This window comes from Dasypus novemcinctus, chromosome 14 (genome assembly GCF_030445035.2).
Source record: "Dasypus novemcinctus isolate mDasNov1 chromosome 14, mDasNov1.1.hap2, whole genome shotgun sequence".
NCBI lineage: Eukaryota > Metazoa > Chordata > Mammalia > Cingulata > Dasypodidae > Dasypus > Dasypus novemcinctus.
In genome coordinates, this window is record NC_080686.1 from 97,893,590 (window position 1) to 97,908,698 (window position 15,109).

At 43.1% G+C, this 15,109-nt stretch overlaps 1 protein-coding gene across 2 annotated transcripts in view; it reads right to left on the reverse strand.

The window, feature by feature from the left end:
* ZFAT (zinc finger and AT-hook domain containing) overlaps positions 1-15,109 on the reverse strand; it is a 249,843-nt gene that overhangs the window by 180,246 nt on the left and 54,488 nt on the right. For both annotated transcript variants that reach the window (XM_058276079.2, XM_058276080.2), the window contains exon 3: positions 7,218-7,469. In XM_058276079.2, coding sequence (XP_058132062.1) covers positions 7,218-7,469 — 252 coding nt within the window. The remainder of the gene's footprint in view (positions 1-7,217; positions 7,470-15,109) is intronic.

The following is a 15,109-nucleotide window of genomic DNA, read 5'->3' on the forward strand; positions in this document are numbered from 1 at the left end:
TAAGAGCAGAGCCCCAAAATACATGAAGCAAATACTGACATATTTAAAGAGAAAAGTAGTTAATACATTAATAGAAAGAGACTTTAATATACCCTTTCAATAGTGGATAGAACATGTAGACAGACGATCAATGAGGAAATGGAAAATTTGAATGATAATCTAAACTAATTCAACCTAAAAGACATATATAGAACACTTCAACCAGCAAAAACAGAATATGCATTCTTCTCAAGTGCACATGGGTCTTTCTCTAGGATAGACCATAACTTAGGTCATAAAACTAGTCTCAGTAAATTCAAAAATACTGAAAAAGTACAATGCAGTTTTCCCAAACACAATGGAATGAAGCTAGAAATCAATAACAGAGGGAAAAATGAAAAATTCACAAATTCGTTGTTTAAAAAACAAATCTGTTGAAAAGGAAATCACAAGGGAAATTAGGAAATATTTTGAGGCAAATGAAAATGAAAACATGCACACCAAAATTCATGGGATACAGCAGAGGCAGTGCTGAAAGCTCTAAATACTTACATTAAGAAAGAAGAAAGATTCCAAATCAGAGACCTAACCTCAAAACTGGAAGAACTAGAAAAAGAAGAGAAAAAAAGCCCACAGCAAGCAGAAGAAGGAAATAACAAAGATTACAGCAGAGGTGAAAAAGAGAATAAAATTTAAAAACAGAGAAAACCAACAAAACCAAAAGTTGATTCTTGGAAAAGATCCAAAAAATTGACAAACCTTTAGCTAGCCTGAAGAACAAAAAGAGAAAAAGTACACACAAACTTCAATCAAAAATGAGAAAGGGAACATTACTACTGAGCACATTGAAATAAAAAGGCCTATGACAAGAGACTATGAACAACTGTACACCACAAATTAAATAACCTAGGTGAAATGGACAAATTGCTATAACAAATTACCTACACTGACTCAAGGAAAAACAGAAGATCTCATCAAACCAGTAAGAGAGAAGAGATCAAATCAATAATCAAAAACTTCCCAACAAAGAAAAGCCCAGGACAAGATGGCTTCAGGGGAATTTTACCAAACATTCCAAGAAGAATTAACTCTAATCCTGCTCAAACTCTTCCAAAAAACTTGAAGAGGAGGGAATACTCCGTAATTCATTCTACAAGGCCAACATCACCCTCATACAATTGTCAGATAAAGATACAAGAAAAGAAAATTACAGACTAGTATATCTTATGAATTCCTCAACAAAATACTAGCAAACAGAGTTCAATGGCACATTAAAAGAATTATACATCATGACATAAGTGAGATTTATCTCAGGTATGCAAGGGTGGTTCAACACATTAACAGAATAAAGAGGAAAAACAAACAAACAAACATGATCACGGTGCAGAAAAGGCATGTGAAATTCACACAAATACTTACAACACAAGAATAAAGGGAAATTTCTTCAACAGGATGAAGGGCATATATGAAAATCCCACAGCTAACATCATACTTAAAAGTGAAAGACTGAAAGCTTCCCCTCTAAGATCTGACAGAAGACAAGGATGCCCGTTGTACTGAAAGTTCTAGTCAGAACAAATAGGCAAGAAAAAGAACTAAAAGGCATCCAAATTGGAAAGGAAGAAGTAAAACTTGCCTTATTTACAGAAGATATGATCCTATGAACAGAAAATTCTGAAAAAAAATCCACAAATAAGCTCCTAGAGCTAATATATGAATTCAGTAAAGTGGCAGGGTACAAGGTCAATAACAAATTTCAGTGGTGTTTCTATACTCGAGAAATAAACAATCAGAAGGAAAATTCAAGACAAAAATTCCATTCATAACAGTAACCAAAAGAATCAAATACTCTAGGAATCAATCTAACCAAGGATGTAAATGACTTGTACACAGAAAACTACAAAACATTGCTAAAAGAAATCAAAGAAAACTAAATAAATGGAAGGACATTTTATGTTCATGGATTGAAGACTAAATCTTATTAAGATGTTAATTCTACCCAAAACAATATATAGATTCAACACACTCCCAATCAAAACTCCAACAACCTACTTGGCAGAAATGGAAAAGTCAGTCATCAAATTTATATGACAGGGTAAGAGGCCCTGACTAGCCGAAGTCACCTCAAAAAAGAAGAACGAAGTTGGAGGACTCACACTTCGCAATCTTAAAACTTATTAAAGCCACAGTACTCAAAAGATCATGGTATTGGCATAAGGAAAGGCATACAGACCAACGGAATCAAATTGGGAGTTAAGAAATCAACCCTCACATCTATGGCCAACTGATTTTTGGCAACGTAGCAAAAGGGAAGGAACAGTCTCTTCAACAAACAGTGCTGGAAAAACAGGACCGCCATTTACAAAAGAATGAAGATGGACCCCACCTTATCCTATACAACAATCAACTCAAAATAGATCAAAAACCTAAATATCAGAGCCAGAACTATATAAGACTCCTAAAAGAAAATGTAGGGCAGCATCTTCAGGACCTTGTGGTAGGCAATGGTTTCTTAGACTTTACACCCAAGATACCAGCACCAAAGGAAAAAAATAAATAAATGGGACCTCATCAAAATTAAAAACTTTTCAGTATGAAAAAGCTTTATCCTGAAAGTAAAAAAACCTACAAAATGGGAGAAAACATTTGGAAACCACATATCCAGGAAGAGTTTAATATCCAAAATATGTAAAGAAATCCTTCAATTCAACAACAGAAAGACAAACCTCCCAATAAAAAAATGGACAAAAGGGAGCAGATGTGGCTCAAGCGGTTAAGCACCTGCTTCCCACTTGGAAGGTCCTAGGTTCAGTTCCTGGTGCCTCCTGAAAACAGAAAAAAAAGGAAACAAATATCAAGCAAACAAACAAGAAAACCAACTCAGGGGAGCCGATGTGGCTCAGTGGTTGAATGCCATCTTCCTACTTACAAGGTCCTGGGTTCAATCTCCAGGCCCAGTATCTCAAAAACAAAAACAAACAAACAACAACGACAACAACAAAAAAAAAAAAAAGAGAAAAGACTTGAATAGACATTTCTCCAAAGAAGATATACAAACTACAAAAAAGCACATGAAAAGACGCACATCATCATTAGCCATTAGGAAAATGCAAATCAAAACTACAATGAGATTCCATTTCACACCCACTAGAATGGCTTCTGTTGTAAAAACAAAACAAGCAAACAAACAAAAAAAACAGAAAACTAAAAGTGTTGGAGAGGATGCAGAGAAATAGGAACTCTCATTTATTGTTAGTAGAACTATAAAAAGGTACAGCCTCTGCGGAAAACAGTTGGCAACTCCTCAGAAAGTTAAATAAAGAATTACCATATGATCTGGCAATACCACTTTTAGACATATACCAAAAGAATTGAAAGCATGGTCTCAAACAGATATTTACACATCACTGTTCACAGCAGCATTATTCCTAATTGCCAAGAGATGGAAGCAATGCAAGTATCCATCAATTGATGAATGGATAAATAAAATGTGGAATATACACATAACAGAATATTATTCAGCTGTAAAAAGGACTTAAGTTCTGAGACATGCAATAACATGGATTAAACTAGAAGACATCTCACTGAGTGAAATAAGCCAGACACAAAAAGACAAACATTGTACGATCTCACTGATAAGAAAAATTAGAATATGCAAACTCATGGGAGCAGATATGGCTCAAGTGGTTGCATGCCTGCTTCCCACATGGGAGGTCTCAGGTTCAGTCCCTGGTGTCTCTAAAAAAATAACTATCAGAAATAAGCCAGACACAACAGGACAAATATTGTACAGTCTTATTAATATAAACTAAATACAATAAGTAAGCTCAGGGAGTTAAAATCTAGAGTATAGGTTACTAGGGGATAGAACTAGTAAGGGGGAACCAGTGCTTAATGTATGTAAGAATTTTTTATAAGGTTGACTGTAAATATTAGGAAATGGATAGAGTTGGTGACAACACATTATAGTGGGTATAACACCACCGATTTATAAACGTGAATGTGACTGAAAGGAGTAGTCTAGGGACAAAAAGTCGACAGAAAGAAAGCTAGAGCATAATCTTTGGACTGTATACCATAGCAAGCTCAGTGCTGGATGAGGTTGTGGATAATAGTAAAACTACAAGACCGTTCTTTGAACTAAAACAAATGTATGGCACTATTATATGGTGATACATGGGAAAATACAACTAATGTAACTTATGGACTATAGTTAACAGTAATACTATAATAGCATCAATGGCAATGAAGGTACCGTATCAATGCTAAGGGTCAACAGCTGGGGTATAAAAGGATATGAGGTTTGTCTTTCTGGAATAAAGGAAACTTTCTAAAATTGACTGAGGTGATGACAACACAACTCTGTGATGAAACTGAGAGTCACTTGGTGTACACTTTGGATGGATGTACAAGGCACAGGACTGCATATCACAGTGAGCCCTGTAGTGAACGATGGACTGTGGTTAACAGCACAAATATGAGAACATTCTTGCATGAATTATAGCAAATGTACAATACTAATTCATGGTGTTAATAATAGAGTGGTTTATGGAAAAAATACACCTAATGTAAGCTACAGACTATAGCTAGTAGTAATATTTGATGTTCTTTTATCAATTGTAACAAACAGAATGTTCTACAACAATGCAAGGTGGTGATGGTGGGGTGGTGTATGGGAAATCCTCATGTTATGCATGATTGTAAGCTCACAACTTTTTTAATAATAAATAAGCAAACAAATAAATAAACAAACAAGCAGATTCTGAAGAAGCAGACCCTGAATAATCAGAAGGACCTGGTCACACCCCAGGACCTGGAACCTGGGACCAGGGCAGGAACTGCAAGCAGAGGCGCCCTCTGCTGTTTGTAGGCTAGAGCTGGCCCCTCTGATTAAAAAGCGGTGATAATTAACCATCAGAGCAAGAGAGTGGGGGGTGTGCATGGGCACGAATAAGAGAGAGAATGAGAAAGGAAAAGCAAGACACTCACAACAGAAGCCAAGCGATTAACCAAACCACAGGAAATCAGGGTTTCACATTCAGGGAGTATGCCCTAACCCTTCTCCCTCGATTGTCTCTTTTCTAAAATTATCTTTATTTGCCAAAAGGACATTAGGCTCTGAAATGAGATGCTGATTCCTCTGAAATCACAGCACACTGCCTACGTCTCTCACATGGCAATTACTCATGCTCTGTCTTGGGACATCTGCCAAGCCACTGCCTTACCTTGTTTGAATGCCAGTCCTTTGCTTGCATGAACCCACACACTCTAGCAAGGGAGCACCTGCAGGACAGTTCTTTAGGAGAAGGAACAATGTCTTACATCTTCCACAACTTGCACAGAAGTTGGCAATGTGTCTAGGTGCTTGATAAATATCAGTTGATGAATTACTTAATAATTCACCCAACATGCGCTATAATTTTACAAACCCAGTGTTTTGCTTCACACGTGGGGAAGCATTTATAGCAAAGAATTTAAGGGGGACCTGAATCTCTGGACTGTCCATGTGATAGCCAGGCCCTGAGCCTCAACAGACTTGCAACTCCTATCCTCTGGTTTATTGGACTTACCCTAGCCAGCTATCACGGAGGTGAAGAAGGTCAACCACCACACCAGGGGCCCAAGAGTGCCTACAATTGCAAACAGGAGAACTGCATCCATCATCCAAGTGGTATCTAAGCACCCTCTTGATACAGAGGTGGAGTGGACATAGCCATCCCAGGGTCCACAGAATGGAGGAGTGGAGTATGGGTTGGCGTGGACTTGCTGATACTCTATTCTGGAATTGTGGTGATTAGTGATAGAAGTAAATGTGGCATTGAGGTGGAGAAAGTGGCCATGATAGCAGCTGGGGGTGGGGAGTGGGAAGGAGAGATGTATTGTGGGGGCATTTTCAGGACTCGGAGTTGTCCTGGGTGGTACTACGGGGACAGTTACTGGACATTGTGTGTCCTCCCATGGCCCACTGGGTGGACTGGGGGAGTATGTAAACTTAAATGTGGACCACTGACCACGTGGTGCAGCAGTGCTCAGAGATGTGTTCACCGAGTACAGTGAGTGTCCCATGATGTTGGAGGAGGTGGTTGTTGTGGGAGGAGCGGGGTGAGGGGGCTGGGGGGGGTGGTGGTATATGGGGACCTCATATTTTTTTAATGTAACATTAAAAAATAAAGACCGAAAAAAAAAAGGAAAGATAATCATAGTACATTAAAAAAAAAAAGAAAAGAATTTAAGAACAGGGGCTCAGAATCAGATGGCCTGGGTTCAAAGGTCAGGTCCTCTTCCTAGCTAAACTGCCTTGCACAAATTATTTAATGTCCCAGTGTCTAAGTTTCCTTACCTGTGAAAGGAGGAGAATGACAAAGGATCACTTACATATGGCTGCACACAGCTAACAGTAATCACTAACAGCTCCTGGGTGCCTGCCACAGGCCTGGTTTGATTCTGCCTCGTTTAATCTTCCAAGTAACTCCAAGTAGTGCCCTTTTGATTCACATTTCACAGATGAGAAAACTGAGGCCAGACCCACAAGAAAACACACAGCAGAGGCCCTTGGTGCAGCTTGGCTCTTTCTCTTCTCCTGAGAAGGTTACTGATGAGACAAGCTGCCACACAACAACGTCACCCCTGCTCGCAGTCACCCTCTCCTTCAGCCTCTTTTTGACTTGACTTCAGAGCTGAAGCCGAGCCGAGACTGATCTGGAGGAAACAGCCCAACACGCTGTAGCTTCTCCAAGAATGCCCGCTGCACGCTACACCTCAGCCGCTGAGAGCCCGGGGCCCTGAGCCTCCTCGTGTGTGTTTCTGCTCACAGGTCCCTTCCATCCACTGAGAAAAATATCCCCCTGCTGTTGACCCACCTCACACCCAAACTGTGAGAGCGGTGCAAGCCTGACTTCCTATCAGAGCTGGCCCTCTGCCCAACAATTTAGTGGCCTTTAGCGTTTTGCATCTTAAACATTTATCTTCTCACCCAGAAAGGAGGCTCACTTGGGGTAGAGACTACGTTCTACCCTTTCTGCAAGCCCCAAAGCATCGACTTGCACACCCTGGGCACACGAACACTGGCTGATCTACATTTAGACAGTACTGCTCAGTAATCATTAAAAAGGAAGTTGTCTTCCAGGTGGCTAAGTCATGTAGAAGATACTCCCAAGTAAGAACAGAACCAGAAAAAGCGGATATTCGTGGGGACTTCTCTTTATGAGAAAATGGTCTGTCCACTTAGGCAGATTTACCTGCTTCTCCTTCTTCCTCGCCCAAATTCAGCACAATAATGCAGATGTGCTTTCTCAGCTGGCGTGCGTTGGAGAACTTCCGGCGGCATTTGCTGCACTCCAAGCTGCTCGGGGCCAGGCTGTGCCCTTCCTCGGAGGCCGGTGGGCTGTCCTCGCCAGGGCTCACGATGCTTTCCGCCAGCTCATCTTCAGGGCACTGCTTCTTCGTGGACCCTTTGGGCCTGCCTCTTTTCCTCTTCACTACCAAAAACTCTGTAAAGGAAAAGAGAAGGATTGACATAGTCACACGGCGAGACATGCAGGTCACAGGCTCAAGCTTCCACGTTCGAGAATACATTTAGGTTTCACATTTTATTAAAAATGAAAAATCTGTAGCAATTGCAGAAATTAACAGCTGCAAACAAATAGTGTTCTTAGTGCTAACAGCACTGCATCTGTATATTAATGCATAATCAATTCTACACTATTTTGAATTAAGAATATTATTTAATCAAAACCTTTGCACATGTTCCCTCTGTAAAGCTGGGAGGATTTTTTAAGCTGTCAGCCCCCAGTTTACAAACCATGCTCCCTGTTAACCACCATTTCCCATTTAAATCCAGTTCTCAGTAGTAGCTTAAGGACTTCTTTGTAAAAGACTCTTTCAAAGACTGCTTAGCTTTGCATGCCCTTAATGAGTTACACAATTAATCAAATTATTTCATAGAGTCATAATTATTAGAGTCAAAGTGTCCTGAGGAAAAAGGGAGAAATTAATTACAATCTAAAGCCACAGATCACAGGACTAAAGACAATACTCATATTTTTCAAGTTTCCTAGCAACTAAGTGATTTTAAATGTGATGATCAGAGCTACTTTAACAAGTTAGAATCACTTTGCAACTTGCACTTCCTCTTGTTAGCCATCCATTTGAAGGGAGATAAGAATGAGACCGCTCCGGGATGGGGGTGTGGGTGAGCAGGGGCAAGTGGGGTGGCAGCACTACATAGCTGCGCGAAGGTGGAGCAGGGTGGTCTTGCGTGATGTGCGGCCCTGCGAGGCCGCGCAGAGTCATTGCCCCCTGGCGCTCCCCACCCACCATCAGAGAGGCATCTACCTGCCTGAGGATGGCATTTCAACAGTCCTGGGACCTACTGTCCATCTGTAGAATGAGGAAGAAGCCCTCCACTCTCTCTAAAGCGCAGCCACATTGCCAATTGCTGTCACCGTGCGGATGCATGCAAGTCACACACGCGCGAAAGCCTCGAGGAGATCAGGAAGGGAGGCACGAGGCCCAGGAGAGCAGCCTGGCTCTGGGGCAGAGGGTGCAGGGCAAGAACAGCAGGGCAGCAGGCCTGCTTCACTGTGGGGCCCCCAAGGACCAAGGAGACCCGGCGTCAGACGGGAAAGAGGGGCCCCTGAACGAGCGGAGCTTGTCCTGGGCTGGGGGTGGTCAGCCTTCCCCGGGTGCAGCCAGCACATGACTCCTCCATTCCCTCTCACTCAGGGCATGCTGGGGGGTGGCAAGGCAAACAGAGAGCCCAGATAAGCCAACAGTGGACACGAGACCCTTCACGCCCTTTGCCCACACCGAACTTCACCGAGAACAAGAGCTGTGCTGCCACGGGCCACCAGCGAGCACGGAAGGTGGAGGCGGAAGGAAGGAAGGCAATGTACAGACTAAGGACAAACCGCCTGCCTCAAAGTCATTTACAACTTCTTAATTATTATTCTCCACAACAGCATGTACTGGTACAACCTACTGAAGAGCAATTAATAGTCAGAGAAGCAGAATTAGCGGAGAGGCTATAAAACACCCACCTCATGTCACATCCACAGAGCTGCGGGAACATGTTGCATAACAGTTCATTGACATTTGTGGCCCAGGCCTCACCCTGATGGCAGCCCCCAGCATCCTGCCCGTGTGGGCACAGACCACTGCTATAGAAGGCTGCCTGGGGAAGGGGACACAGCGCCTCTGCACAGGGACATGCCGGCGCAGGCTGACAGCCACTGCAGGGCCTATTGTGTGTGCGGCCCCGTGCTTGCCACAAGGCTGGGACACCACCCCACCTGCTGTCCCCTAGAGTCATCAGGTACCTCTTCCCACAGACTGGGTGGGGGCTCATGGGAGGCCTCGTCTGTGCCTTGACAGTTTTTTTTATTCCCCCAGCACCTGTCCTGGTTCCCTGCACAGCAGGCACCCAGTAAATCGTGGCGCGGAAACTGACGGGCAGTGTGCAATCTGGTTGTCAAGGAGGACATATAAAATAGGTCCTGAAAGCTTTGAAAGGCCTCTGACACAACAGTGACAAAACGAATCTTACATCTTGCTACATCCATAATTCAGATCCTCAAGACCAATTAGTTAGCTAAAAATGAAATATTCATAAATGAACTTGGAATAATTCAAGCGCTGCAAACGAGTTGCTGCTGTCAACTATGCACATTTTAGACAAGAGCTCAGAACCTGGGAACTGGGCAAGGAAAATCCTGTAACCCCTAAATCAAAATTTTTAAAGGAGTTAGCTTTAATTCCTCTTCCTCCTTCCTTAATTCCTTGACTCACTCTGTCAGTGGACTCAGGGGTTTTGTCCTAAAGATGTCTGTGCCGTAAATGCCCCTTCTATTCCCTGGGCTCCTTCCTAACACCTTTCCAACACAGCTCAGACTCCTGCCACCTCCTCCAGGCTTTCTTCGCCTCTACTCCTTACTGCTTGTCACTCCCTCACTCTAGAACCTCTCATCGTTCTGGGTGGCTTTCCCGCAGCTCTCAGACCTGGCACTCAGGCCTTTTAGCACAGGGCGGGCCCTGTCCTACTCAGTCCACGGGCATCATCTCCCTCCCTCCCTCTCTCCCTCCTCCCCCTTCACCTCCCCCGTCTATTTCTCTTTCAGTTGCTCAGTGCAATTTTCCAGCCTTCCCTAAATATGCACAGATTTTCCCTGTCCCCTTTCCCCCACCAGTCTAATCCCCCACCTGTGCCCACTCCTTCACCCCCAGATTCAGTTCAATCCTAACGGTGAAGGCCAGTTACATCTCAGCACCTCCTGAAGGTCAGTTACATCTCAGCACCTCCTGAAGGTCAGTTACATCTCAGCACCTCCTGAAGGTCAGTTACATCTCAGCACCTCCTGAAGATCAGTTACATCTCAGCACCTTCTGCTGAAGCTGTCCCGGCTCCCAAGGCAAGGCAGCCTTCCCCTCAAGGCTCTGGCCTTCTCCCGTGGGGTGTGACTGGTGGGCACTCTCTCCTGACAAGGTGGCCCATTTTCCCCAATCTATACTATAAACCCTGATGTCTGAGCCAGCTCTTAATTCCTGGGCCTCAGCAGGTCTTAAACAGAGCCAGTTACGCAGTTAGCTCTTAATCTGTAACTACGCTTCAATCAGTTACTTAACGATAAGAAAAGAGACATTTCCTTAGTACCAAGCGCCCAACAGGGGGAAAGAGGCTGAGCCACAGTGTACCTGAGATCCTCTTCTAAGTCCACAGTTTGGGACAACGTCCTCTAGTTAGAAAATCATCCTTGGAGATCCAAGGCCAAAGACTGGGAGAGGACAGAAAGAACCGAAGGCTTTTAAAGTCAATAAAAAGAAAATAGTGCTATAAAAAAATAGCCCATTATCAAAAACTTAACAACGTAGGCCTTTTATTTGAATATCTTTCAAGTTTTCAAGGCACTTTCCCAGTTATTGTATCATTTTATTCTCACGAAAACCTTAAAGAGATGGATGGAGAAACATAATTTCCACAACAAAAAAAGAGAGTGGGGGACCAAGAGGTTAAAGTGGCTTAGGCCATCTTCCAGAACTAGATGCCAAGCAGGCAGAGCTGGGTTCGGATTTCCTTATTCCCAAACAACAGTGGGCTCTTCCCGCTGAGTCATAAATCCCTCCAGTGTGGGTAACAAAGGTCAGTGTAGACCTTTCAATAGAGCCAGTCCATGTGGTCGAGAGAGCGCTGGCCTCGAGCCAGGCAGAGCTGGGGTCACATGCCCCCGAGCCTCTGTTCCATGGGAAGAGTAAATGCAAAACCTCCCACTCAGCAGGCACTGTTAAGAAATGCAACCCATTAAGATGCTGAGCACCGTCCTTAGGAGGTGATCAATAAATGGCATTGTTTATTATTATGGCCACAGTCTTTAATATCCTGACTTGGACCATCTCTCCTAAGACACCCGTACCTTCCCAGAGAACACATGTGCATCCCTCTCTTAGCTAATACAGCTCCTGAATGTACAGGCATTCTTCAGTCTGGCTCGGTATTCATTTTTCCTGTGAGCTCTTCATTTTAATATGTCTCACACACCAAGAAACCCAATACAGTATTAGGGCAAAACAAATTTCATGACGCCTAAGACCATGAATGAAGTCAGCCTACCATCTTCTCCCCTTGCAGCCCACTGTCTGGTCACACCAACTCAAGCACACAGGAGAATGCTGAAGGACTAACAGGGCAGGACCCGGACAGTCCCCTGGACGGGATGTCCAAAGTCCAGGAAGCAACACGGGAGCCAATGAAGCAGGCATCATGAGCCAGGCGGCTGAGCCCCTCAGGCTTACGGGGGGCAGCATCTCCTCTGGGGCAGTGGGCTGCATCCTCGCCTACAAGGCACAGCCCTGGGAAGGCAGAAGGCAGCCCAAGGCTGCTCCCATGGGCGTCATCAGCAGGAATGGCACGTAAATGGCTGGAGCAACAGGGAATATCGAGCACACGTGCCTCGGGTATCATGCTAAGCACTTCATAAGCACCGTCTCCTTTAACCTGTGAGGGAGGCCTTAGTATTAGCCTTATCATCTAGATGAGGACATTGAGGCTTAAGAAGATAATTACTTTGCCCCAAAGTCACAGAACTAGGAAGTGGCAGCAGAAGAATTTGAACACAGACCCATTTGCCTCAGGACCAGTGAACTTCACACCCATGTTGCTGCAAGTCCCTTTGGTCAGTTCACTTAATCTCAGAGCACAGAGATGCAGACCCCTACTCTACATTCTGCAGGGAAATGGTCCTGTAACCCAGCTGCAAGCCTTGATTGGATGGGACTCTGTGCAGTGAACAGCACATGTATGGAAAGGGAAGCAGGAGGGGCGCAATTTGCTAATGGACTAAGGTGTGGTATATTCACCTTTATCTGTCTCACAGAACCTGATGTCTATTTGTCCAATCACCAAAGTCACAGCCTTTGGGCTCAATGACTCCCTGCCATCAGCAGGCATCACGGACGTGATACAGGGTGTGCCCCGCATGAGGTGCCCACAGAGGGTGCAGCAGGGACGGGGCCTGACCCACCTACACCATGCTGTGGGCTCTGGCACCAGCTGCCTTGGGTCTGAGGAAAGAGCACACTTGCTCCTCGTTCACCCAGGAGGAGACCTGTCTCTAACCAAAGCCCAGGCCATCGCATGAAAGCTCCAGGACTAAACCTAAATCTGCCTTGATTCCAGGACACCCCTGCTGCCTCGCAGAGGCTTCAGCTATTGCAGCCACGATCAGGACAGCATTCCTACAAACACTCAAAAGGCTGGAGTGGTGGAGATTAAATGTAGACACGGACTCCCTGGAAAGCCTCCCTTTACCCTTCAGACTAGGGTAAGCGACCCCTCTCTAGCAAGCTGTGCTTCACCTTAGAGAAGCCCCTACCCCACCGCACTGTCACTGCCTCTTGCCTAATGTCATCCCCCAGCTGGGAGACAGAGTCAGCAGGAAGAGTACCTGGGTCCCCACGTGCCCTCGGCACTCAGCACAGCATCCAGACAGATGGCAGGCAGGCATGTGACGGACATCTACCAAAGAAAGAAATGGGAGGAAAAAGGAAAGGGAAGGGAAGATTCCTGTTGAGGGTCTGAAAGAGGGAAGAAGATGGAAAAGCCAAAGCAGGTCTCTCAGGAGAATCATGTAAATTCTTCCTCAAGGGATCCCATTACCCAGCTTCCATGAGGGTGGATTAACGCACACATGCAACCTTACTCATACAGACTTACCATATATACAGTAACACACTCATCACACATGCACACGCACCCATTCTCACACATACCAGTGTACACATACGTAAGAGATTCAACTTGGTCTATTAGGCAATTTCTTGTTGGGCCAGGGCCGGAGATTTGATTGGGAAGAGAAGAGAAGGAAAGGCTCCCATGGAACACTTTCTACACAAGCAGAGGTGAAAAGGGTATAAGATGAACTGGAAGAGCTAGGAATCTTCCTGTTAAAAAGGGAGACCAAATAGTAAATCAATTACTACTCCTGAGGTTTAATGAAACCATTTCAAGAATCTCTCAACTTAAAATGAATTGTGAAGGTTAAACCTGAGTGAAAATCATTAGAGAAACTAAGCCTCTACAAGCCTCAAATTTAATGAACTTTGACAAAAAGAACAAGTTTGGAGTTCCTAATGAAAGATTTGAAGACATTTTCTCATATTAAAAGCCTGAGTTTAATTGAAGTCTTAAGAAATTTCTTTTTAAAACTAAACCATACAGCACCTAATCTTCTAGTACATCTAAAAAAAAGAGAAAATATATTTAAGGAGAATTTAAGTCAAAAGCAGATTCATTAATAAAGGAAAATAACTTATTAAAGCACTTCAATGGTAAGAATTTGATTATATCCAGAGCATCACAAGGACAGGCAATCGCCATCAGAGCAACTGGGCCTAAGTCCACTCTCCCCACTCACTAACTAGGTAATGCTGAGTAAAAAACTCTTCTGAGTCTCTGAGCCACATATTCCTCAATTATAAGGTCTGGGCAATAGAGCAAAACGAAGTAGAAGACCTGAACACTGTCAATCAACCAGATCTAACACATCCACAGTACACACCATCCAACAACAGCAGAACACAAATTCTTCTCAGGTGCACGCAGACAATTCTCCAGGATAGACCATATGTTATATCATAAATTACATCCCATTTTAATTTAAATACATTTAAAGGGAGTGAAATCATACAAAGCATGTTCTCTGACCACAATGGAATGAAATTAGAAACAAGAGAAAGAAATGTGGGAAATTCACAAATACACAAATTAAACAGCACACTCCTAAATAGACAATGGGTCAAAGAAGAAATCATAAGGGTAATTCGAAAATACTCTGAGACAAACAAAAATGAAAATGTAACATACCAAAACTTATGGGATACAGAAAAAGTCGAGCTTTGAGAGAAATTTATATAGTAAATGTATATGTTAAAGAAAAAAGATCTCATATCTTTTGTCTAATCTTCCATGGTAAGAAACTAGTAAAAGAGGAGCAAACTAAACCCAAAGCAAACAGAAAGACAGAAATAATAAATATTAGCATGGAACCAGATGAAAAAGAAAATAGAAAACAACAGAGAAAATCAACAAAATCAAAATTCTGAAAAGATCAACAAAATTGGCATACCTTTAACCAAACTCAGCCCGGAAAAGAGAGATAAGACTCAAATTACAAAATCAGGAATGAAAGAGGGGACATTACTACCAACCTCAAAGAAATAAAAAGAATTATAAAAGAATACTATATATACATTTGTATGCCAACAAATTAAATAAACTAAATAAAATGAAAAAATTCCTAGAAAGACTCAAACTACCAAAACTGACTCAAGGAAAAATAGGAAATCTGACTACACCCATAATAAGTAATGAGACTGAATCAATAATCAGAAAAACTACCACACATACATAAAAAGCCCAGGACCAGATGGCTTCACTGATGAATTCTGCCCAATGTTTAAAGATGAATCTTTCCCAAAATCTCCCAAAAAATAGAAGAGGAAGAAACACTTAGCAACTAATTCTATGGGGTCAATATTACCCTGAGTCCCAAAACCAGACAAAGACATCAGAGAAAAGACCCAATAGCAGTATCTCTCATGAATACAAATTCAAATATCTTAATCAAAATATTAGCAAACA